Source organism: Hydra vulgaris, chromosome 02 (genome assembly GCF_038396675.1).
Source record: "Hydra vulgaris chromosome 02, alternate assembly HydraT2T_AEP".
Classification (NCBI taxonomy): Eukaryota; Metazoa; Cnidaria; class Hydrozoa; order Anthoathecata; family Hydridae; genus Hydra; species Hydra vulgaris.
In genome coordinates, this window is record NC_088921.1 from 50347223 (window position 1) to 50373225 (window position 26003).

The window sequence follows — 26003 nt, forward strand, 5'->3', positions numbered from 1 at the left end:
AAAAAAAAATTATACACATAAAAATATTTATATAAAAGCAGTTTGATTTAACGGGTGTTTAAGTTATTAGGAAGTAACTGTAAATGCATGTAAGTATTAATAAAAATATGTAGTTAGATTATAACAACATATGTAATTTATATAACCATATAAATAACATTTATATTGGTGAATTAATTTGTCTGTGCAAATGCTTTTCAATGTGAAAAAAAAAAAAGAGAACCTTGGTCTTCAAGCAGATTTGGCATTATTTAAATATTTATGTAATCCTATTTTTTTTTTTTTGTATGCTTTTTCTTTACTCAATAAAAAGTGAAACATACTTCCATTATTAAATTATGCACATTTGATGGTTAAACATATAGAGCAGTATTATGTCACCTTATATATAAAATGCTTATAAAAACACAATAATAATAATAAAAATGTAAGCAGAAAATAAAAATTTAATTTAAAAAAAAATTTGAAAATATAAAAAAATAATTTTTTAATTAAAAAAAAATTGAATTTAAAAATTAAAAATATAAGCAGACTAGAAAATGTGACCAAAAATATAGAACATATATGAAATATGATCTTTTTTATAAAAACTTTAAACTAAAATTATTCAAAAGAAATTGAAACAAATTAATGTTAAAAAGATTCCCAAAAAAGCCACAACAAATTCATATCTCAAATAACCCTTTAAAATAAGTTTCTAGTTAATTAAACTTTACAAAACAAATTATTTATCAAGATGTTAACAAAGAACATCAGAATTTTTAATGCATTTTTTTTTTCTCTTAAAGGTTAGTTTCAGCTCTTTAATTTTATTCTTTTTTTCAAATACTGGTCTAATTAATGCGCTTTTTTTGTTAATAATTGACAATGCAAAAAGTTATTTTAGATAACTTGAGTTACGTTATGTTATATATATTCTTATATATATAATACATCATAACACATTATATACATTATGTAATACATCATAACACATTATATACATTATGTTATACATTATATAACATTATATAAACGTTATGTTATATTATATGAACGTTATATTATTTTGGTTGTCCCTTATGCAGTAAATTTTTATGTAGAAGCAAGCCTTTATATATAAACTTTTATAAGTTGTATAACAAAAAACTACGGGATCAATAAGTAACACTTTAAAAGTATAATTTATATTTATCTTATTTAAAAAAAAAAAATTGTAAGTTCTATACAAATCAAATATAAGATATGTAACTTTAAAATTATCCTTGCATTTGTTAAAAACAAGTTTTGCTGATAAAATTTCAAAACCAAAAACACTATTTTATTTTTTTGGATTAAGTGAAAAATAATGCAGATGATTTCACCATAAATGAAGACAAAATTCTGTGCTTAAAAATAAAACAAAGCAGAAAAATGGTATTTTTTTTCTAATTTCAATTTTTGTCAAGTCTTAAGCTTAACTGAAATGCTTAATATAGCGCAAACATTTTTTTTCTTTCTAAAAATGGTGAACTCAATTTGATTGTGTAAATTGTTTAAAAAACTCTATGGTAAGTGAATTTATTACTTAAACCAGATATTTTTATAACAGAAAAAAACTATGCAGATTCGAAAAGTTAATATTAACCTCTCAACTGGAAGTCTAATGACAAAACAACAAATGCTTTTTGTAAATATTTCAATAAATAATTTGTTTTAGTAAGAAACTCCGAACTTATTTTTTTATGTTTATTTACAAGATAAACATAACTTGTCTTGGCACTTGGAAATCTCTTTAAACAAAATATGTCGGTTTATATCATTTTAAATCTTTAAGCAAAATATGTTCGTTTATATGAATATTTTTGTGTACTTTGACTTGCAGGTAACATATTACTGATGACACACATATAGCTACTTCAGCATGAAGTCATACTGAAACAGCTATGTGTGTTTGTGTGTGTGTGTGAGCAAACAAACTTTTATAAATTATAAAACAACTCATACTTTAAAATGCAACCAAGAACCATCATCTTTCCTAATTTAGGTTCAATTGGAAGTTTTGATAGAATATAACCAAGTGGAGTTAAAGTTTCATTTTCTTCAAGAGCTTTCATTTCTTTTAATAGTTCTAATGAATCAAAAACAGCATCCATTGCCGGCGGCTCCATTGCTTTGTTTAGAATGTCAACCACTTTTCCTAATTTTAATAACTTAATACTCAGCACTAAAATATGAAGTGGTGTCCGCAGTATCTCGGGAATCATATATTTTGCTAATCTAAAAGATATGTAGTTGCTTTTTAATTACATTTGGTGGATTTAAAAAAAATTAAAACATTTTACAAAAAAGGAAAACATACAAACAGCTGCTTTATACTATATTATCATAAAATAAAATGAAGAACTGAATATTATATAACAAAAATTAGAATAAATTCTAAATTAAAGAAGAAAAAACTGCATGATAAAAATCAATAGTAATAATAAAAATTAAATGTTGGAATAGAATTACTAAAAAATTATTCAAAAAAAAATATATATACTTTTGATAACGAGCTTTGCTGATAAGATGAAAACAAAACCCAGGTTGGACACGACCAGCTCTCCCTTTTCGTTGATCCAGATTAGATTGGGAAGCCCATAAAGTAGAGTAGTTATTCATGTTATTATGGGAAGTAAATTGTTTGACTTTAGCTCTAAAGATTCCAAAATCATTTATATTATTTATATGCATAATATTTATTATTATAACAGAACTTAAATAAGTAATATAACAAGCTTAATATAAATAATAATAATAATAATAATAAAAAAACAAATAAATAAACATCAAATTAATTAAACATAAAAAAATAAAATTAATTAACACAAATAAATATATTTAGTATGATATATAAGGATTTTTGTTGATCCAGATTAGATCAGGAAGCCATAACCCCCCCCCACACACACACACACACACAATATATACATACTCGTAGTCTGCATTTATGGCGACATGTTTTTTTTTGTTCCCATTTTGTTTTGTTTTTTTACTTTTTTTATACTACTTTCATTATATTTTTAATTTTTATTTTATTTCTATTTTTATTTATACACATTTAAATTTATTATTTTATTATAAAAATATATTTTTTATATTTATTTTTGTTATTTTTATTTATTTATATTATATTTCATTTTTATTTTTATCTATTTACAAAAATAATTAATTACAGTAATATAACCATATTTAAATCTTGCCATAACCCTAACCCTAAGCCCAACTTTGATGCTGACCCTAACCAAACTCTTAGTCGAGGTAGCAGCACTCCCTTGCAAGTCAGGCTATTTGATAGGTGATGCATGTACTTTTTGCTCTCTATAAAAGTTACGGGGACATTTTTTACAAAAAAACAATGTTTATGGGACATTATTAGGTATAAATTAACAGGTACACAAAAATGTCCCAGATAATGCTAATGTCCCCATAAGTAATCATTTTATTGTAAAACCTGTCCCCGTATGTGATAATATAGGTGTGTGTGTGTGTGTGTGTGTGTGTGTGTGTGTGTGTGTGTGTGTGTGTGTGTGTGTGTGTATATATATATACACACAGTAGCGTGAAAAAGTAACTGGACAGGTGCATAACTTAAGATAACTTTTGAATGAAAAGTCCAATTTCTTTCAAATTTTCACTGTAAGGTCAAAAAAATGATTATATATCTAAAAACAAATTTTTACTAAATCTAAGCAATCTAATCTTAAAAGTTCATTTAATTAAAATATGCACATGCAAATATATCTGGACAAAAAAAAAACTTAAATTAAATTTTTTAAACATTTTTAAAATTGAAAATGCTTTATTTTAAAGTTAATTGTTTTAGTACTTTGTCGGGAAGCCCTTAGCATTAATTACTGCTTGACAGTGATAAGGCATTGAGTCCACCAGCTTCATAATTAAAATATTTTTGATTTTTACCCATTCTTGTTTCAGACTATTCAATAAATCAAATTTACTTGTTGGTTGAACCTGAAATTTGTCAATCTATGTGTTCCCATAGATGTTCAATAGAATTAAGGTCAGGACTTAGCTATGGCCATTCTATAAATTGAACTTTTTTGTTTAAAAAAAAGTCTTTTACAAGAGTTGAAGTGTCTTTTGGGTCATTATCCTGCTGAAATATCCATCCTCGAGGCATTTTGTCTTTAGCATGTGGTAGCATAACATCCTTTGTACATATTTTTGACCATTTTGTCATCAAGCAAATGGATAGGACCATTTATATAGGGGGGGGGGGTGTATATATATATATACATACACACACACAAAAATATATATATATATATATATATATACACATATATTCATATATATGTATATGTATATATATATATATATATATATATATATATATATATATATATATATATATATATATATCAGTCTTCTTTATTTAGCCAGCGCTGAAGCCTTTTCGCCCACAAAAAAAATTTACTTTTTGAGCGAGTATGTAAAAAACTTACAAAAAAAAATTTAAGCATTTTTTGCTATTTTAAAATTGTGAAAACACTTGAAATTATGAAAAATTGTGAAAACACTTTTATGTATGAATTATTCTATTTAGAATTTAAATAAAACATTAGTTAAGCTGTTTATAATGTTATTATTTTATTTAGAATTTAAATTTCTTTTTTTGCCAGTTTTTTTTTTAATTATTTATGTAGAACTGATTTTAATAGCTTAATACTCAGAATTCTGAAAATATCTGGAAAATGAAAATTTAAAAAGCAGGAAAAAGTAAATTTTTTAAAACTCACAGGGCAACTTAAAAATGACTATCTGGTCAGCGCTTTTTTGTGCATTGGTTTAAATCTTAAACAGAGAAGATTGATATAGGGTAGCGGGGCTAGCTGAGCATAGGAGTAAGTTGGGCAATTAAAATATCTCAAAAACTACGCATCACATGACAAAACATCTAATGGATGAAAGTTAGGAAATTAGAATGTTAACACAATGCACAACAAAATATTGTTGAAAACCAGTTAAGTAAGATACACAGGTACTTTTTCTACTTTTAATTAAAAAAGTAAAAAAAAAAAAATTTTGCTATATTTTGCTTAGATGCTTATAAATTTTCTTACCTGACATCACTTAAGTATTGACTTATTTTTAACAATTTATTAGACTTTCGATTAAAACAACCCATTTTTTCCAAAGTCTTACTGTTTTCTTTATAACCTAACTAATGTGTCCCCTAATTTAGTAGGGGTAAGTTGAGCAGCTTTAAAAAAAATAAGTAAAACTGAACTTTCAAACACAAAGAAACAACTTTGATAAAAAATAATTTAAGATACATTATTTATATATATTTTTAAAATTAGTAATTTTTGAATCGAGCTTCAAAGTTCAAGATAATTGTATAAAATAATATTTTTATATGACGTTTTCTTACTATTTAATTTTTTCTCTTCTCATATTTACATCATTAAAGTGTATAAAATAAAAAGTTTATAAATTAAACACACGCTTACATTAGTGAAAGTTTTATTGCTGATTCACCCAAGTTTGGTACCATGCATATTTATTCATTTGTTGATTGCTTAACTTACCCTAAACTATTGCTCAACTTACCCCACCGGGGTAGGTTGAGCAGCTCCACAAACTTTAGGCTTTATCTTTTTTTTTAAATCAAAAAATATACTTTTTTCTTAACAAATTTTTAGCAGAATAATATATATATATATATATATATATATATATATATATATATATATATATATATATATATATATATATATATACATATATATATATATATATACAGTACTGGAATTATTATTATGGATTTTTGGAACTTTCACCAAATTCCATTAAATAAGGCATCCAAAAAGGTGTTCAGTGGTTGATTATACATTTTGTTATAATTATATACATATGTAAAGTAAAGGGACTATTTTATTTTTAAATAAAATCCATTTTGATCTGTTTTTTTCATTTTAGAGTCATAATAGTGCACTGTTGCTAAAATATACCCGCAAATTCTGAAATATATTAATTTGAGTTCGTGTCACTTTTTTTTTACTTTCTGTGGTGTATGGTGTACCTGGTATGTAATTGGACTCAAATATTAGGTTTCAGTTCTGAACAAATACAAAAGAATCTTTTAAGCAAAATATTTGACATTTTTGACCAATTTTGAAGTGATGGGGAAAAGAAGGACCTAAGTTCTAGAAAAAAAGGACAAATCCGTGTTAGAGAATTGTGGCCTAAAACAAAAAGAGATAAGAAATTAAAGATTTCAACACAAACAGTTAGTGCTGTGAAAAGAAAGCTTGATGAAGGTAGAAAAGTTGAAGCTGGAAGAGTTGGAAGATGTGGTCGTAAAAGAATAACTACCCCTAGACTTGAGAGAAAAATCAAAGTAATGGCCCTCAATGATAGAAGAAGTTCTTGCAAAAAGATATCTATGGAATTAGCAAGTCAGGGCATTAATGTAAGCCGTAAAATAGTAAATAATCGCTTGTTGGAGAAAGGAATGAAGGTATACAGACCAAGGAAAAAGTCAAGACTCACGGACAAAATGAAGCATGCCAGGCATGATTGGGCTGTTGAGCATGAAAGTTGGACGGAAGAAGATTAATGCAAGGTAATCATTAATTTAGCTTTCTATTAGACCTATTATAAGATTTTATTCAGCTTTTATTTTTCTATTATACGATTTTATTCAGTCTCATCATGTTTTCTGACTAATATCAGTAGTTATTAATCATGACTATAAATGTAATTTTTTTACTATGATTTCTGAGATACTTATCAGGCATTTTTTTATTTCAGGTTTTATTCTCATATGAGTCAACAATTGCTGTGTTGGATGATAGGGTACAGACAGTCAGAAGAAGGCCTGGAGAGGAGTTCAAGGCTGAGGTTAATCCATGTCTGGTTCCACAATGAGGCAATTACCAAATTATGCCGTGATTTAATCATGGGCATGCCCAAGAGAGTGAAAGCATTGAAAGCTGCTAAAGGTGGTCAAACCAAGTATTAAAAACTTTAATATACCTGGAATATATAATCTGTGACTATATTTTTCTGTGGTGATCATTTTTGAAGTAAAAAACCTGATTATTATTTAAAAACATAAAAATCCATAATAATAATTCCAGTTCTGTATATATTTAAATATATATATATATATATATATATATATATATATATATATATATATATATATATATATATATATATATATATATATATATATATATATATATATATATATAAAATAAACTTACTTATTTAGTCTTAAATTTAGCAATTTAAAGTCACTTTGTAATTTGGTATTAACTCTCTTGATATTGCTTATACCCACTGTGTTTAATTTTTATTTTTCTGTTTCAGTAATGAACAATAACATAAATGAACAAACTAAACAAAGTTCACTGTGGTAACTATTAATAAACCATTTTTGCATTTTGCACACAAACATTGTTAACAATGGAACTTTAATTCAAAACCAAATGATATTTTTAAAGTATTTAAAAATATCTTCTGGTTCTGAAAAAAATATATTTTTATAAAATATTTCACATTTTTTCTAAGAAAGCATTTGGATTTCTACATTCTTAAATCACAGTAAATAAAAACTACTAAATGCATATTAAAAAAAACATAAATAAAAAATATATATATTTGCATATAAAAAAATATTTTTAATAAAACTAAAACAAAAAATATGAACAAATTCTAATAGATAAATATAAATATTAAAAAAAAAAAAACATACTTGCAAGCATCGATAACAAAAACAACATCATCTATTGTTATACTGGTTTCAGCAATATTTGTTGATAAAATTATCTGCAATTAAATAAAAGAATTAATATAACACAAAACAAAAATCTAAAAGAAATTTGAAATTTTTATGTTTAAATCTCTTATCTTTACTTTTTGCTTGAGATTAAGTAGTTTATTAGTAGTTAAGCTATATTTCAAATAGAAACAATTAAGGCGATAAATTAATCAAGAGATATGTTAAAACAAGAGTTTTGATATTTATATTTTGTTACAATATCAATAACAACCTTTTGAACACCATGAGGAGCTGGCTTAAAAACTTTTGCTTGATCTGCCCTTGGAATTTGTGAATGAAGAGGAATCAATAAATATTTTTGAGAGCCTAATAAAATAATAATTATAAAAATAATAATGCAAAACAATTAAAAACAAAACAAAAAACCTGCCAGCACCAATAAGGAAAAAAGATTTATTGCGAAACATTACTTTCTTCAAATGTGTTTTTTAAAAATAAAATGTGAGAATTAACCAAAAACTTGATGCTGCTGAAGATGACCCAAAAGTTTAAAAATCGCATTCCAACCAGGTAAAAATATTAAAATAGCTCCAGGATTTTCCAAAGATGTAATGTGCAGTAGTAACGCCTTTAAAAAATAAATTAAAAAAGAAAGTTAATTAGATTAAAATCATTTTATTAAATTATATAAATATTTTGCGTTCAGGTGTGTGCGTACGCATGTTTGTGAGTGTGTGTTTACATTTGTATTATGTGCATTTTATAGAAATATATAATCTATGAGGCAAACAACCTGTTGCTCAAAAAAGATCCTTTTAAAATAATATATAAGTTTTTTTTTCATATACCTTATGCTTGAACTTTTAGCGGTAAACATAGCAATAAATGAAATGTTTGTTTTGATTCTGATAACATTTAAAGATTTGCAAGCTTAAGAAAATTCTTTTTAATAAATTAGTGATCAATCAGTGATTGAAATCAAAGATTTCAATGCAAATCAAATGCATTCTGAGGCTTCGCAAACAAAACTTTTGACAAAAAAAATGACAAAGTTGTCAGCACTTGAAGCGCAAAAAAAATAGATAAAAAAACAATTAAAAAGCAAAAACAAACTTGTTTTTATTTTTATGTACTAGAAAATACTTTTTTGTTTATTTTGGAAAAAAATTTTAGGAACACGAAAAACTCAAATGCAAACATCTCTTTAAATCAGTGCCTCTCACAAATTAGCCAAATAGGTGTTAATTTTTTTCTCTAGAAATTTAAATTTAAAATAAGCCTATTTTGAAGTTATTCCATCATTTATAATAGTTTACTTTTAATTTGTTCTCAACATCAACATACGACAGTGCTGTTAAATAAACAAATGCAAGTATACAATATAAAATATATAATACTCTGTACCACAATAAGTCCATTAGAGATTTCAGTTTCAGAAATTTGAGCCATGACATTTTTTGTTTGAATTGAATATTCTGCATCGCAAATTGTGTTTAGATTTACCTAAAAAAAAAATTGTTAAATTAATTTTTTTCTTTTAATACTAGTAAAATTCAAATAGGTAAATTTTAAAATACCTCCTCTTCTATGTCAGAAACCTTTTTCTTTTTTTTCTCAGGGATTGGAGGATTATATCCTATTAATTGAATAATATCTTCCAAAAAGTACTCTAATAAGAAAGAAAAAGACATTGTATCAATGATGTGAAGTTTATTAAAAAAAAACTTATTACAGTAAACTCATTAAAAAAAAAATTTTTTTAATAAATAAATTATATATTATTAAAAAAAAATTACTTAATAGGGCTTTTAAAACAACATTTTTGAAAAAAACCTGTTCCTACCCCTTTACTTTGTTCTATATAATACTAAAACACTAGGTTTAAAATTTTTTTGAACAAAAAATTATTTTAGGTGTAGCTCAAGACCCTTAAAAATTTGACTGGTCCCTAAAATTTTGAAAAAAAAAGTTCTTCTAAAGTATGTCAACATGGTACTCAAAAGAAGCGAAATTATATAAAAACAAAAAAATAACTTTTTTCTTTAATAAATGCATAAAAACTATTGTTTTTAAGCTGAAAATAAAAAAAGTCATTATTTTCAAGTTTTAAAAAAATAGTTTTTTTAAACATGCTTTTTTTGTAAAGTGATTACTGTTTTTGTAGTGTTTAAGTAATAAACATCTCATCAGAGTTGCGTCTATTATTACTGGCATTTCGATGAGGATCAGCACTAATAACTATTTTATCCCGTCCGACAAACATCATCGCCATTTATGCTTTACCCTGCGACTTATAATAATATTTAATAATATTTATGGACAGTTTTATATTGTGTATTTTAGTAGTTAAATATATTGTCTAAATATTAAAAAAAAATTTAGTTGTTTTAATGTTGAAAATGCATTGAATTATCAATACTTACAAATAGAGTAGTATTTACAATGCAAACATTTATTAAAACCACTTACTTTAACAATTTAAATATTTTTAAATGAAATGGTTATATTAATAATTAGTAATATAACAATCTTTTGAATACGCCTTTTTCTTTAAGCGATTGGTTTAATTTTGTAGAGTAACTTTATACCTACGTAATTAATTTATTAATTACCAAAGTAAAGAGGTTAAATTTCTGAGACTATTTAAAGTAAAGTTAGAAATTTGTAACCCACCTATGGTACCCACCTTGATACAAACTATGGGCACCATTAAAAAAGTAAATAAAAAGTATAAAACTTAGAAAAAAGTAAATAAAAAGTATAAAACTTAGAAAAAAGGCAGATTTTTACTTGAAAGACAAACAAATTAATAAATATAACCCAAATAAGGCATCTAATAGTCTAAATCACATTTCAGAAATCCAGATAATTTATTGTTTTAAATGTCATTCTTAAGCATCAATAAATAATGAATTCGTATTGAAATTGGATCTTCTAGCATTATATTTAAACAAATTTCTTTAAAAGAATTTATTTTTAAAATTGTTTATGATACAATGGAGTATTACTCTACAGTTTTATAAACACTAAGGGTAAATTAATTCAAATTTATCAAACCACAAAAGAATTTTGAAATTGAATAAAATAAGGAAATTTGCGACATCAACTTTTGTCATAAATTTGTTACTGATACGAAACAGACTTGCACTTAGCTATCAACTAGATAGTCTCATGTGCTTTGTTTTTAAACCTTGTTGAAATAGAAAATAAAAAAATATTAAATGTATAGTAATCCATGATATATACAAAATATAATTTTAACATACAAAATAAACTTTTATATACTAAAGACAAAATATAAATTGAATCAAGATAACTATCAAGAAGTAAAAAAAAAAATTATAAAAAACAAAAAAACCTTGAACAGGGTGTAAAAAACCATCAATCTCAAGAACTGGACAGTTGTTAAAATATTGCGAAAATATGTTTGTATCGATTGTAGCACTCATTAAAACTATTCTAAGATTTGGGAACACAGATACCATTTCACGAAGAATTATAAGAAGGAAATCTGACTAAAAATATTTATTTTTTTAAATAAAACAAGAATAAAAAAATTAAAATGATTTTAAAAATACTGGTTTAAAAAATTACATTAATATCTCTTTCATGAACTTCATCCACAAAAATGTGAGAAATGCCAGTCAACCCATTTTCCATTCTTCGCAACAAAACTCCTGTTAAAAGTTATAAATACATATAAATCATATGTAAACATATACATATACATATGCATATACACACACACACACACACACACACACACACACACAACACAACACAACACACATATTAATGCGGATGTCACTTTTGGGACTCTTCATCCCTGATACACGCACATACAAATTTATATAGTATTTTAAAGTGACCTATTTCAAAACACTTAAATTTTGCAACTTATGTTAGAAGTAAATTAAATTTTTAACAAAACTAGCATATAGAAAAGCAAAACTTTGGAATCAACTGTGTAAGTCTTTATTTTAAAAAAATTATATATTTTTTTGAAAAACACATCCATTTTTAGTTGTGTTTGTATTTCTAAAGAGTAATTTTTAAACCTCTCTGATAAGGAGCTTATTAATTGCAATTTTACTGCAACTATTGTCAAAAATAAATCTTGCTTTTAAATAAATCTATTGTGAACCCAATCTCTAATTTTATTTCTAAAATTTTTGAAGACTTTTTAAAAGCTTATTGTATGACACTTTCACCGTATCTTCTTCTTCTTAGTAATGTGTCTTTTGCAATAATCTGTCTTTCTAAAACAATTCTTTACAGCGTTTGCATATAGACTATCATATGGCATGACCAACATTTGTATATATATATGTAAACATATAAGTATATATATGTATACATATAAATACATACATACATACAAAAATACATACATACTGACAGATAGATACCAAGCCTTCCCAGGAAGCGCATGTGGTCGCACACCTTGTTTATCCATGTTTAAAATAACTTTTTTAAAAACACTGACCATGGCAGTACGCATCTTTTAACTTTTAAAGCATTTCAATGATTTGCGACAAAAAGTTAAACTTATCTACTGAGAAAAAAAAATCAGTTCTAAAAAAAAGAAAAATTTTTATGAAATATCAAATTTCAATGAAGGAAACTAGAAAAACTTAATAATTTGAAAAAAGAAAATTAAAAAAAAAATTTTTTTTTAATTTTTATACAACTTTTGTATCTTTTTTTAAGGGTGGTTGTTATTTTTAGCTACCAAATTTGATACAAGTTGATGAAAAATCATATTTTATAATAATTTAACAACAATTGAAAGTTTTGATATGCAATTTATTCACAAATTTTTATCAGCCCAATCAAGAAACTAATTTGCTATGTACGCTAGAACTATGAGAAATTTTGTTAAATTTTTTTCTTACGCTTAATTGTTTTTGCATCTTTTCGCTTCTAAAAATGTTTTTGACATTTTTTTTCAATACTTATATAATAGGAAAATCAGAAAATAAATTGCTATTTATTTGTAAAGTATATGATTTGATTAACAAATTTGTAATGATTAAAGAAATTAAATAAAAGAATAGCAGTTTCTTTTATAAATATATTTACTACATTTGATGCCTGTTTGAAATTGTTTCCTTTTTATTGCCCAATTTCCAACGCTAATACAAATTTCTAGAGATAATGAACATAACGATTGTTCTGTTTGAAAAAATGTAGAAAATCCTACATTTTAAGTATTTATTTTTTTAGGAGCCCATTTAAAACTTTAAAAAAAAGTTCTTAATTGGATCCTAAAAATTTTGTTAAAAAAGTTCAGTAAATTAACAATGCACTAGCATTTGGAGTATCGTCAATAACAAAAGTTAATCAGGAAATAAACTATTGGGTTTAAATGCACAGTTTGGAAAATCCAACGAAAGCGCAGACTATATCAATAGGGGTAGTGAAAACAACCAAATATTTTATATTTGAATATTAGTATTAATGACTTTAATTTTTTTTACATAGAAAAACTTTTACAAATAAATAGCATTTATTTTTCTTGCTTTCCTGTGCATTGATAAAAACAGTAAAGCTTGGCAAAAACATTTGAAAAACAAATTTCAAAATTGTCTATATTTCTGGAGCAAATAATAAAGTATTTCCTTAATATACTGACTGACAAAAGTCAGAATAAATTGTATACCAAAAAATATTTTTATTTGCGTAGTAATTTTATCTTCTTTTAACACCACTTGTATCGATTTTGGTAGTGGAAAATAAATGTGGAAAAAACACCCGAAAATAAAATAAAACAAACAGTAAAATATTTAGGTATATCATTTTTTTGACAAAATTTTTCTTTTTTTAATTTTCAATTTTTTTTTTAGTATATTATTTAGATTTTCTATTTTGTATAGTATTCGTTTCCTTTCTTTGAGTATTTCTGTTGTTTCTTACAGCTTTCTTTTGCTGCAAATTCTCATTACGCTTACTATTAAAAAAACATGGTCAAGTTGTTTAAAAAAACTACTTTGAAAGTGGATGAACAAGGTGCGCGACCTCACGCTTCCTTGGAAGGCTTGGATATTGCCTTTTTTATAATCTATTTTCTTGTTATGAGTATTTTTGTTTCATTTGAATATTGGTTTGAATGTACATTTTGTTGCATGTATGTGATATAAATAATATTTATTTTCGTTAATTAATTATAACCATCTTTTAATTATAAATTTATATAGTATTTTAAATAAGTAAAAAAAATAACATATTATTTATTACCAGGGGGTATTTTAATTTAAAAAAATTAAAATACCCTCTGATAATTATAAATACTGACAGGCTTTTAAAATACAACAAATTAAAAACACTTTTTCACTTTTTTTCATAAAGTTACCTAAGTATAAGTGATATGGAGTTCTCAAAACTATTTAAAAACTCCATATCTCTTATTCTTTTGTAACTTTCTAACATATAATAAAACATTTTAAAATTTTTCATGCTTTTTATTTTCAAGGTTTATCTTTTATTTACCTGTGGTACAAAATAATATAGATCCATGACTTCGAGGTAATATGCTATCAAATCTAACAGAGTAGCCAATACTATTTCCAAGAAATTCAGAGCGCTCTGTCGCTACTCTTTCTGCAACACTAGTTGCACTTATGCGTCGCGGCTATAAAAAAAAAAACCCGAAATTTATACACTTATAATTACTTAAATAAACTTTTATACAGTACAGGGCTTGAAATAGTTGCTATACATTGATGCCTCCTAACTATTGTCAAGACCTGTCAAAAGGGGGACAACCAACTATTGTTCATTTTATCAGAAAAATGAATAGTAGTTTATTGCCCTCCTAAAGTTGATCTTGAGGATGGCTTAGGAGGCACTAATGTCTGGCAACTATTTGGAGAACTGTTGTGTATTTACTCTTTTATAATTTTTTATTTGAGTCATTTTTACAAGTATACATTTATTAACATATGTAAATTAATTGATAATTTAATTAATTGATATATTAGAATTTTTTTCAAATAATGATGAAAAAAACAACCTGTGTAACAACAATATTGCATTGATCTCCAGCACTTTTAAGTATGAAATCATCCAAAATATACTGTGGTACCTAAAACGGTTGTTTTAATATAATTTTCAACAATTTTCAATAGTTGTGGATTGATAGGAATAGTTAAGGAATCACAAACTAGAATGATATGTAGTGTAATAAGTAATATGTTCATTACACTTCAGATGGTTTCAGCTCATAACTCCTTATACTCGCTAGTATTCATATGCAGTGTAATAGACAGTATATTTATCACACTGCATATCATTCTAGTTCATAACTACTAATACTTGCTAGTATTCATATGCAGTGTAATAGACATTATATTTATTACACTGCATATCATTCTAGTTTATAACTCCTCAGGGTTGCTAGTATTCATATGCAGAGTAATAGATACTATATATATTACAATGCATATCATTCTAGTTTATAACTCCTCAAAGTTGCTAGCATTCATATGCAATGTAATAGACATATTTATTACACTGCATATCATTCTAGTTCATAACTTCTAATAGTTGCTAGTATTTATATGCAGTGTAATAGACATTATATTTATTACAATGCATATCATTCTAGTTATTACTCCTCAGGGTTGCTAGCATTCATATGCAGTGTAATAAGCGGAATGTTTATTACACTGCATATCATTCTAATTCATAATTCTTAATAGTTGATAGTATGCAGTGTAATAGGCATGAGTTTAACAACTTATAACACTGAAATAAACATTTTTACTTGAACAATTAATTTCAGAAAACATATTAAAATGAAATTTCAAATTTTTAAACAAAAACTGAAAATATACTTAAATCTCAAACAGGATAAAAAATCAATAAAAGGAAAAAAATTCATTTAATCTTTAATTAAAATCTTTTTTTGCCTTATTTATCAATTACAAAGTTCTAATTCTATTTAATTATAACCTGATTCTGCATCAAAGCACCAAAAACTCAATGAAAAATTTAAACACATCATTAAAAACGATTTTTAGCATTTTGACAATAAATGATTACTTAGTCCACTTTAAGATTGAGCAATAAACTTTAGCATTGTGAAAAGATGTTGTTTTTTTTTAATTTCTAAATAAAACAACATGTATTTATCATAGAAACTTTTAACACCTCGCCTTTTATTCAGTGGTGTCACAATTGAACAATAGCTGTCACATTTGAAGCATGATCAAACATGACAAGAATTTTTTTCCTCTTCTAAAATACCTAAAATGCTTACTACTATTGATCGAAAATTTTGGATAAAAATTTAATTTTCACTGTGGAGAGTTTAAGTAAAAAAAATACAAATGGTTGGTTTCTGATTTAAACATCACTCAAGCAGTTTGCTCCATCATCATCAACCTAGTTAAATATTTTTTCAATTCAAATTTTTTGATTTAATTTGCTTCTTGCTGTCTGTAAAGCACAGTGTTTAGTAAAGTTCAGTTTTCTGCAAATTTCATTGATGTGTAAAGTGCAACAAACAGTGCTTTCTACTCTCATTTACATTTGTTTGAAAAATAGTTCATTTTTTTATCCAAAAAAAATAATTACAGTTTATAGTATTTAAGACTGCTTTGATGTGATTAGACATGGAATTAAAAATAAACATTTATTTTTAATTCCAGATCTAATCATCAATAATATATACACTGTCAGAGCCTCCTTGCTGTTTAGCAACAGCTTGCACAATTTAAAAAAAAAGCCTATTGGCACTAAGTTAGTAGCACAAATGAAATAGTTCTTCCCAATCGTGTGTGGACAGGCATCATCATGGAAAATATGAACTTTGTTGTACCCTGGCTGTTTTTTAGTTTCATATAAAGTTTTTCAGGTTGAGCACAGTAGATTGCTGATATTGTTGTGGTGTTTGGTGGAAGCAATGTCGAACATCTCAAAAGCAACATCATTTTAGGGTATATTTTTTGGCAATTGTTTCAAACCTAGTCACTGACAATAACAAGTGTGGTTTACACTAAGTACTTACTTTTTATGTCCTATGATGATATGGTCAACCCAGTTGAACATGCAGTGCAAGAGATTCATGTATCTCTTTGCTGTCCTTGCCAACTAGCTTTGAGTCTGTGTAGCATCTAACATCAGGCTTCATAGTCTACCCTAATTTATGTTAATAGCATTATACAGTACCATGAACACATCCAAATTTACTTACTAAACAACACATAATTGATCTTAGATTGCTTTCAATTAGCTGCTTTAAATGCTCCAAATCCAAATTCATTGATTTACTAAATCTGGTTTGATTTTGAGTAATTCCATGTCAAATGACCCAGAAAGTTTTAAAAATGTCACCCTTTATCTCAGAATTTGCTGATTTTTATACAGTTGAGAGTACTTATTAAATTAAGAATTCCTTGAAAATTTTAGCCTCTGGCTCAAAGAAGGAACCTAAAATATGACCATTTTACTTTTAACAGATACTGGCTAGACCGCTCTTGCCCCTCAGAACTACACCATTTATGTAGAGGTTTCAAATTAAATAACTTTTAAAATATTTGATCTTTTTACTTAAAAATTTGTATCTGGCTATTTTCAGGGGTGGAGAATCCAAAGAAATGATCAGAAATGGAAAAAAATATTTTCAAGTACCTGTATTTACCAATTTAAATAAATTTAAGCATATTTTTAATTACCTGATTTTGATGGCCAAGAAACCAATGTGGCCTTCATGGTATCAAAAAAAAAATGCAACACTCCATGCATGATTTACAGTAAAAATAAATAAAAATAAACACATTTAATTAAAATAAAATAAAAATAAAAACATTTTATTAAAAAAATAAAAATAAAAAAACATTATTTATATTATTAAAAACATTCAGAATGTTTTAAAAACATTCAGTATGTTTTTAAAAACATTCTGGTCAATTGAATTTGCGTTTTTGCGGTTTTTTTTAAAAACGATCAATTTGTAATTAAATTAATGGTTTTAACTTTCTGACAACACGCAAATGTTGAACGAAATTCAAAATTAATTAAAAGTAACGTAAAATTAATTAAAGTAACGTATATATATATATATATATAGAGTTCTATAGATTGTTGCATTTGGGAGTACGAAAGGAAAAAAATGATTCTTATGCCAGCAAATACGTTACTTTTAATTAATTTTGAATTTCGTTCAACATTTGCGTGTTGTCAGAAAGTTAAAACCATTAATTTAATTACAAATTGATCGTTTTTAAAAAAAACCGCAAAAACGCAAATTCAATTGACCAGAATGTTTTTAAAAACATACTGAATGTTTTTAAAACATTCTGAATGTTTTTAATAATATAAATAATGTTTTTTATTTTTATTTTTTTAATAAAATGTTTTTATTTTTATTTTATTTTAATTAAATGTGTTTATTTTTATTTATTTTTACTGTAAATCATGCATGGAGTGTTGCATTTTTTTTTTTGATACCATGAAGGCCACATTGGTTTCTTGGCCATCAAAATCAGGTAATTAAAAATATACTTAAATTTATTTAAATTGGTAAATACAGGTACTTGAAAATATTTTTTTCCATTTCTGATCATTTCTTTGGATTCTCCACCCCTGAAAATAGATACAAATACAAATTTTTAAGTAAAAAGATCAAATATTTTAAAAGTTATTTAATTTGAAACCTCTACATAAATGGTGTAGTTCTGAGGGGCATGTATATATATATATATATATATATATATATATATATATATATATATATATATATATATATATATATATATATATATTATTTTTTTAAAACATAACAAGTAAAAACGAAAAAAAATTTTGAAGACAATATTTTCAAAGTTATCTTTACTTTATCAATGCAAAGAAAAAAAATTTTTTTTTGAGAAAATAAGTGGAACATGATCCCACTTATTTTCTAAAAATGAGTAGCTCAGGCCATGGACCCTCTGGTCATCTGTCTTGGAAACAATTTTAAAACGAGTTCATCAGGACTACACAAATCTTGAAAGTTTTAAAGCTCATCACAAGATTCCGCTACGAAAAAATGAGGCACTTCCCCCAGTCCCCCTAATTTCTTGGGGCCCTTAAAACAATTTTAACATACACATTCATTGGCAGAATATACAGATATGTCAAAATTTTCAGAGCTACAGGCTAGTCTGGAAGGTTGTGAAAAATCAATCGCAATGTTCCGCTACAAAAAAGTAGGGACTTTGCCCTGTTATCCATAAATGGAAATCCATATACTTGCAGATCAAAACCCTTATATCTTTTGAAAAATTAATGTAGAATGATGTGTAATATATTTTTTTTTATATCATCAAGGCCACATGGGTTTCTTGAGCATTAAAAACAGGTATTTAAAAAATTGCCTAAATTTATTTGAACTGATAATTACAGGTACACAATAATAACTTTTTACACTTCTGATCATTTCATTGGATTCGACACCCCCAAAAATAGCCTGTTACACATTTTTAGTGTAAAAATCAAATATTTTTAAAGTTATGACTTGAAACCTCTAAATAAACGTTGCAATTCTAAAGGAACAAGAGAGGCCTGGTCAACATTTGCTAAAAGTAAAAAACGGTTTTATATCGGGATCTTCTCGGGACTAAAGGCTAAAATTTTCAAAGAATTTTTATTTTACTAAACATTCTTAACTGTATACAAATCTGTCAGACACTGAATCTTGACTTTTCCACACACCTATGTGTGGCTTGCTTTTTTCTTGCTTTTGGTTGTTGAGTAACCAGACTGAAACTTGAATAAGCAGGCAATGCTGTACATGAATTCAACATTTTCCATTTTTCAAAATGTAAAGAACTTGCAATTCAAAATTTTAATTGGCTATTTCATGCTTTATACATACTCAAACCATAAAAACTTCTCAAAGCTTCTAGAAGAATCTAGAATTTTTTAGAAAAAATGTCAGTACTTTTTAGCCAACCCAATAGAATTGTATTTATGGTATTATATGCCATCAAGTTTACACTGTAATTTATTACATGGACACTAAGCTGTTCAATAATTTTGATGACCTATTATAATGTGTAAAGGATTTCTACATTTTTGATTTTAAGAAATTCAAGAACCTTTTTTACACATCTGTTTCTCAATAAAAAATAACATAGATGTATTAAAAAGGCCTCTTTGTTCCTTAAATCCACTTATCAGTAGAAAATTTTATGCACAAAGAAACTATTTGATCTAAAAGTAATACAACTTTAAAAATCATCCTCATTTTCTGTTACAGCAGCATCATAACTAATACCCTTGGTAAAAGATGCATAAAATATCAAATTTTCTCACAAGTAATGAGAAATCTCTGATTGCAAAGCAAAAAGGTTGCCATGCAAAACTGATTGTTACACAAAAAGGTTGCTATCAAAACTGATTGCAATACAAAATATTTTTGTCACAATTTAAACCACATTACTCAAATTTTTTCTAGAAAAAAATTTATATTCAAGATTAGTTTTCAAAAGTTTAAAAAGTTCTTTTTATATAGTTCCAAGAAATATAAAATACCTGGTTTCTAAGAAACCTTAGACTGAATAACAACAACAAAAATCAGTATTTTGCATCGTGTAATCATTTTAAAATATTAAGTAATTTTCAATCTGGCTGAGTATAAATATCTGTCTAGTTTATAAAATTAATTTGATAAAGTAACTTTTGTCCAGCTTCTAATAATTTTAGCTCACTGTGGAGCATGGTAAACTGCAGAATATCTACTAAGTATCATATGAGAACAAATATCAAAAATACTGTACAAAAAACTTAACAAGACACCAAAGTAAAGAACATATGCTGCTAGTAAATAAAGTTATTAAAAAATTTTTGGAAAAATTTACAGAAAGTTCTGATTTTCTTGGAAAAGGCACAGGAAAAGAAATTCTATATTGTGAATATGTACAAACCAGTAATTTATAAACTTTGTACAAACCAGATTAAAACAGCAGCAACTGAAATTTAGTTCTAACAAATTGTTCATCAATATGATGAGAATCATTAAAAAAAGCAACAAAAAATTTCTTAAAAAAAAAAAACTTGGCAGAATGCTTCTTACTTCCATGACTTAACATAATGTAACAGTTTACAGACTTATCATTAAAATTATAATATTGATGTTAGAGTTTGGTTAGAAATTTCTTTATCTTTTAGTTTTTGAACTACACTTTAATAATTAATAATATTTTTAAATAATTATTTTTAATAATTATAAATGTTGAGAGGTTTTGGGAAAGATATCCATCTCAGGTATATTTGTCCTATAGTCAGGGGCTGACTATAGGATAACTATACCGGAGTATAAATTAACTATTGAGTCAATTGAAGGTTTAAGTAGGTAGTTTTTTTTTTTGTTTTTTTTTTTTTAAAAATAACAGCAAAAAAAAATTGTTTGAGTATTTTTTTTCTGTTAACAAAACTGTCAAAAATATTTTAAAATGGAAACCAAACTAGTATTAACAGTACCTTGCTTTCTAAAACTTTACTTTAAAAAGATGTGGGTTTTACATCTCTAGTTTCTGCATTAATCCAAACTTATATAAAACACTTTTGAAACCACATTAAATATAAAAATAAATAAAAAAAGATTTAATACCTGGGTAGTTTTACCACATCCTGTAGCACCTCGAATAATCACTACCTGGTTTTCATTAACCAATTCTATAATTTGTTGTTTGTATTTATATACAGGTAATTCTTTTCGTTGCTCCAACATTGATACAAAGTTACTATCATCCCATTTTGCTTGAAACTCATCATAAATAAGTGAACCACTTTGAGCAACCTGTTAAAAATTTTATTATTACACATACAAACCATTCTAAATGTATTTTACAAAATAGAGTGCTCATCAGAAAAACTTTCTGATGAACTTTATTGATGAAACACTGGGTAAATATAAAAACTTGATAGACGATTATCTACTAATTTATATATATATATATATATATATAAATATATATATATATATATATACATACACATATATATAATGTGTATGTATATATATATATATAAATATATATATATATACATATATACGTGTATGTATGTATATATATATATATATATATATATATATATATATATATATATATATATATATATATATATATATATAAATATATATATATATATATATATATATATATATATATATATATATATATATATACATATATATAATGTGTATATATATATATATATATATATATATATATATATATATATATATATATATATATATATATATATATATATATATATATATATATATACATACACATATATATATTAAGCCACTGTCTCAACATACTATTTTATCTAAACACATTGACTCACTTTGAGAATAATGTGATTGATAAATATAGACATAATTAAAAAAAAACTAGACAATATGGAGTTATTTTGGGAAATCACTTTAAAGTTTTCAATTATTTGTGTTTTTTCTCAAATATTTAAAAGAAATAAGTATTTTCTAAAATACTTAGTTATGATACAAGTTTCAAGTTTTAAAGTCACAAAGTTTCGCAGAAATTTCTTTAAAATTGGCGATGTTTAAAAGTAGTTAGGGCCTGGGTTGTAAAAAAAGGATGTATAACACACACCCTCTTCTAAACAATGAACTTCATTTGAAACAGTCAGCGAAAATGGATTTAGTTAGCAAATGTGAGAGTGCAAAAAAGTTGCCAAATAAATTACCACACCCATATTTAATAACTGTTTGTCATTACTTTGTATTTCATCACATGAACTAATGAATTTTTATCTTTTTTTCCATCCACAACAATTACTTTTAATTGTAAAACCTTTTGATGATACATATTGTCAATTGAATTAGTCTTCTATTCAGTTATTATCTGAATTTTTTTATTATTAGTTTCTATACCATAGTGAATAACGCAGTTGTAGTAGCATAATTAACTTCAAATCATATTGCAGCCTTAGCCATATTAGTTAAGTCAATGTAGTATTTTTTAATAACTAACTTCAAACTTGTCACTTTCAGCTGTATCTAAACTTGAGGATGCAACATTAAAACTTTAATTTGAACCAACTTCTGTTGATGTTTGAAGATTTTTCTGTCTAATTTGTTTTCCAGTAGACTCTTTTTTCTCTCTAATAAACTTTTTTGCAACCCTTGTTGCAGCTGCGTGGTTCACATTGCCTAAATTCCAACTTCCTTTTGGTCATATTTTAGGTCAGGGAACTAAAATAAAAAGGGTATTATAAAATTGAAAGTACTTCGATTTAAAGTGACAAGTTAATGAAATATAAAGTCTCGGTCAAATGATCAGAGATAAGCAATTGACACTGTTTTACTTAATCTACCATTTTTGTGAAGTGTAATTACACTGGGCAACAAAAAAAAATATTTTTTTTGTATCTTTAGCAATATTATTCAAGTTATACTTAAATATGTTAATTTTGGGCTGAGAAAAAAATGACAACAAAATTTTTTTATTAGTTCTAGTTTCTGAGATATACAATAAATGTTTATTTCAGTTAATTTGCAACAGAGCAATATGACATATAGTTTACATATTCTAATAATATTTAAAGAACATTTGATTTTTTTTATTACAGATGTATTCTAACAGCTTTTCTAACTTTTGCATCACTTATTTTTGGAAATTTGTTTCTTAAATACCTAAAAGCCTGTCCTTCTTTCTTCATACGTTTGACAAATTTTTTCAATAAACCCAACCTAATATGTAATGGATGAAGAACATCTTTGGATCCAAGAGTGGTTCAGCAATAACATTTTTTCATCTGTGTTGAGATTTCTTGCAGGTCAGTCTTCTTTTATATAATGTGAAATTCAGTCTTAACAGTCCCACAAACACAAAAAGCAATGACTTTTAGATCACCACAAATTTTCCATTTGTGTTCTTTGTAATTAGTTGAGTTGATAAGAACTTCATGTAAGTGTTTTTAATATTTATGTAAGTCTCTTTCATGTGAACTGCATGGCCAATAGGAACAGAAGAAAGAGGATTTCCATTGTGAAGTAATACAGCTTTCAAGATTAGCTTAGATGAGTTTATGAATAATCTCCATTCAGTTGAATCTTAGTTTAAATTAAGACAATAGATTAATCCACAGACATCAATGCAAACAAATTTATTTTTCTTCTCAAAAAAAGAAATTTTCTGTAATGTGAAACCTTGACATCAAATTTATGAAGATTCCACTGCTTTAGCCTTGACCCTAGAAGTTCTGCCTTTTCCTGTGACAAGTCCAGATCTCAAACAAGATCACTTAATTCTGCTTGACTCAATCTGTGCGGCACATCATCTGTTAACATAAAATCAGGATCATTTGATATGAAAGGTTTCTTTTCTTCTCTTTCTTTTATTTCTACTTCATTTCTGCCTTCATTTTCTGCTTCTAACTCACAACTTTGTGGTGGAGTAAGAACTGGTAAACTACCCAAATGTGGAATAGGTCGAATGGCAGATAAAAGATTTGGATATTTAACTGTTCCTTTTTTCTTCATTGACAAACCTGCCTTAATGGATGAGGTCAAGCAGAAACAGCATTCATCTGTATGGTTTTTAGGCTCCATACATACCATAGGAAAAGCAAAAGCCAAAGATCTTTTTTTATTTTTACAACCATTCTTGTAGTGTAAATGAGCATATATGTAAATATACTCTCTATAAATAACACTTTTTGAAATGTTATGGAAATTTTTTTTCTTAATGGTTTATCTTTTATTAAAGGATAAAAAAACTTACTTTTGTCACAATTGACAAAATTAAGTTTTTTTATCCTTTAATAAAAGATAATTGTAGGTACTGAATGAGCTGTTATAAAGTTGGTAAATCACTTAAGAGTAAATCAGAGGGTTTTGAATTTCTGAATTTATCATTTAATTAAAAAATAAAGCGAGAATCTCCTATTTATCTTATAAATGAAAAATATATTTTGGAAATTTAAACATAGAATAAACAATTACTAGTGTTATAATTCCACATAGAAACATTATATAAACAACTCATTATATAAACAATAAATATTATGCAAACATTATATAAACAACAAATATATTATTGAGTTAAAAAGCCTATTTACTTATACTTATTATATAATTATTATATACTTATATAATTATTAATTAGCTACAAATTTAAATAAAAATATGATATAAGCAAATAATGTTATTTATCCAATTAAAAGCAAGTTACAACTAATAATGTTATTTAATACATAACAGCTGCACGATAAAGAAAACAGCGCATGCCTAACACATGATACATGAGTAAATTTAATTATTTTTTAGTGTTTATATAATATATAAATACTAAAAAACTAAACAATATTATTATGCATTCACTTAACAATTAGTTTATGTATTAGTTTGGTAAATTTTCTCTTATCAACTATAAAGCGCTGTTGTTTCCTGTAAATTTGTCAACATAACGTTTAAACAATCTGAAAGTGTTTTTTTATTATTTCCAGACCTTAAGTGACTCCACTGTGAAAATTGCAAGTTTTTCTTTTCTATTTTCCAAAAAGATTAACGATTTTTTTCAATTTTTTTATGTATCAATTAAATAATATATACAAAATACAAAAACTGCACACTGAGCCAAGTATTCCATACATGACAAAGGCTTATATATTATTGTAATATATTCAACCCTCGGAATTAGGAAAAATGAGGTCAATCTTTTAGAGGTCGGCATCAGGTCGGCAAAAAAAATTTGATACAAAGGTCTGACCATAAAACATTAAAACGAGGTCGGCAATTTTTTGCCGATCTCAAATACTTTCAGGTCGGCAGTTAGGTCGGCATTGCCGAATGCCGACCCTAATTCCGAGGGTTGCATATTTATTGTTAAATGTGGTCTGCATAAAACATATGTAATAATAAAATTTACAATCATTATAATTATGAGAATAAACTGAAGCACTTAATTATAAAAACATAAAAGGATAATTATTTATTTTAAAATTATGGTCTTATTATTTTAAAAGATTTTAAAATTTACAATATTTTGTTTAACATAATTAAAAAATTTACCCTTTCCCCCTCTTCTCCTTCTATTATTATTGACTGAGCAAGCCAAGGATTCCAATTTAAACTAGGTGGCTCCCAATTTACGGTTTGTATTTCATCATTATTATCACTGATGCAGTAACTCATTGGAACCTGTAAACTTATTTTCTCACCGAAATTTGGCTAAAATGGAAAATAAAAACCAACAAATAAAAAAAAAATTATAATAGAATAAATAAAGAA

General features: G+C 25.6%; 1 protein-coding gene across 2 annotated transcripts in view; it reads right to left on the bottom strand.

Annotated features, from left to right (window-relative positions):
* Positions 1-26003, bottom strand: part of LOC100201558 (ATP-dependent RNA helicase A) — a 54113-nt gene that overhangs the window by 16461 nt on the left and 11649 nt on the right. For both annotated transcript variants that reach the window (XM_065791264.1, XM_065791265.1), the window contains exons 8-20: positions 25785-25943; positions 21351-21539; positions 14766-14837; positions 14243-14384; positions 11348-11430; positions 11112-11268; positions 9331-9422; positions 9158-9256; positions 8267-8381; positions 8025-8119; positions 7727-7800; positions 2504-2656; positions 1966-2238 (exon numbers count right to left, since the gene is read on the bottom strand). In XM_065791264.1, coding sequence (XP_065647336.1) covers positions 1966-2238; positions 2504-2656; positions 7727-7800; positions 8025-8119; positions 8267-8381; positions 9158-9256; positions 9331-9422; positions 11112-11268; positions 11348-11430; positions 14243-14384; positions 14766-14837; positions 21351-21539; positions 25785-25943 — 1703 coding nt within the window. The remainder of the gene's footprint in view (positions 1-1965; positions 2239-2503; positions 2657-7726; positions 7801-8024; positions 8120-8266; positions 8382-9157; positions 9257-9330; positions 9423-11111; positions 11269-11347; positions 11431-14242; positions 14385-14765; positions 14838-21350; positions 21540-25784; positions 25944-26003) is intronic.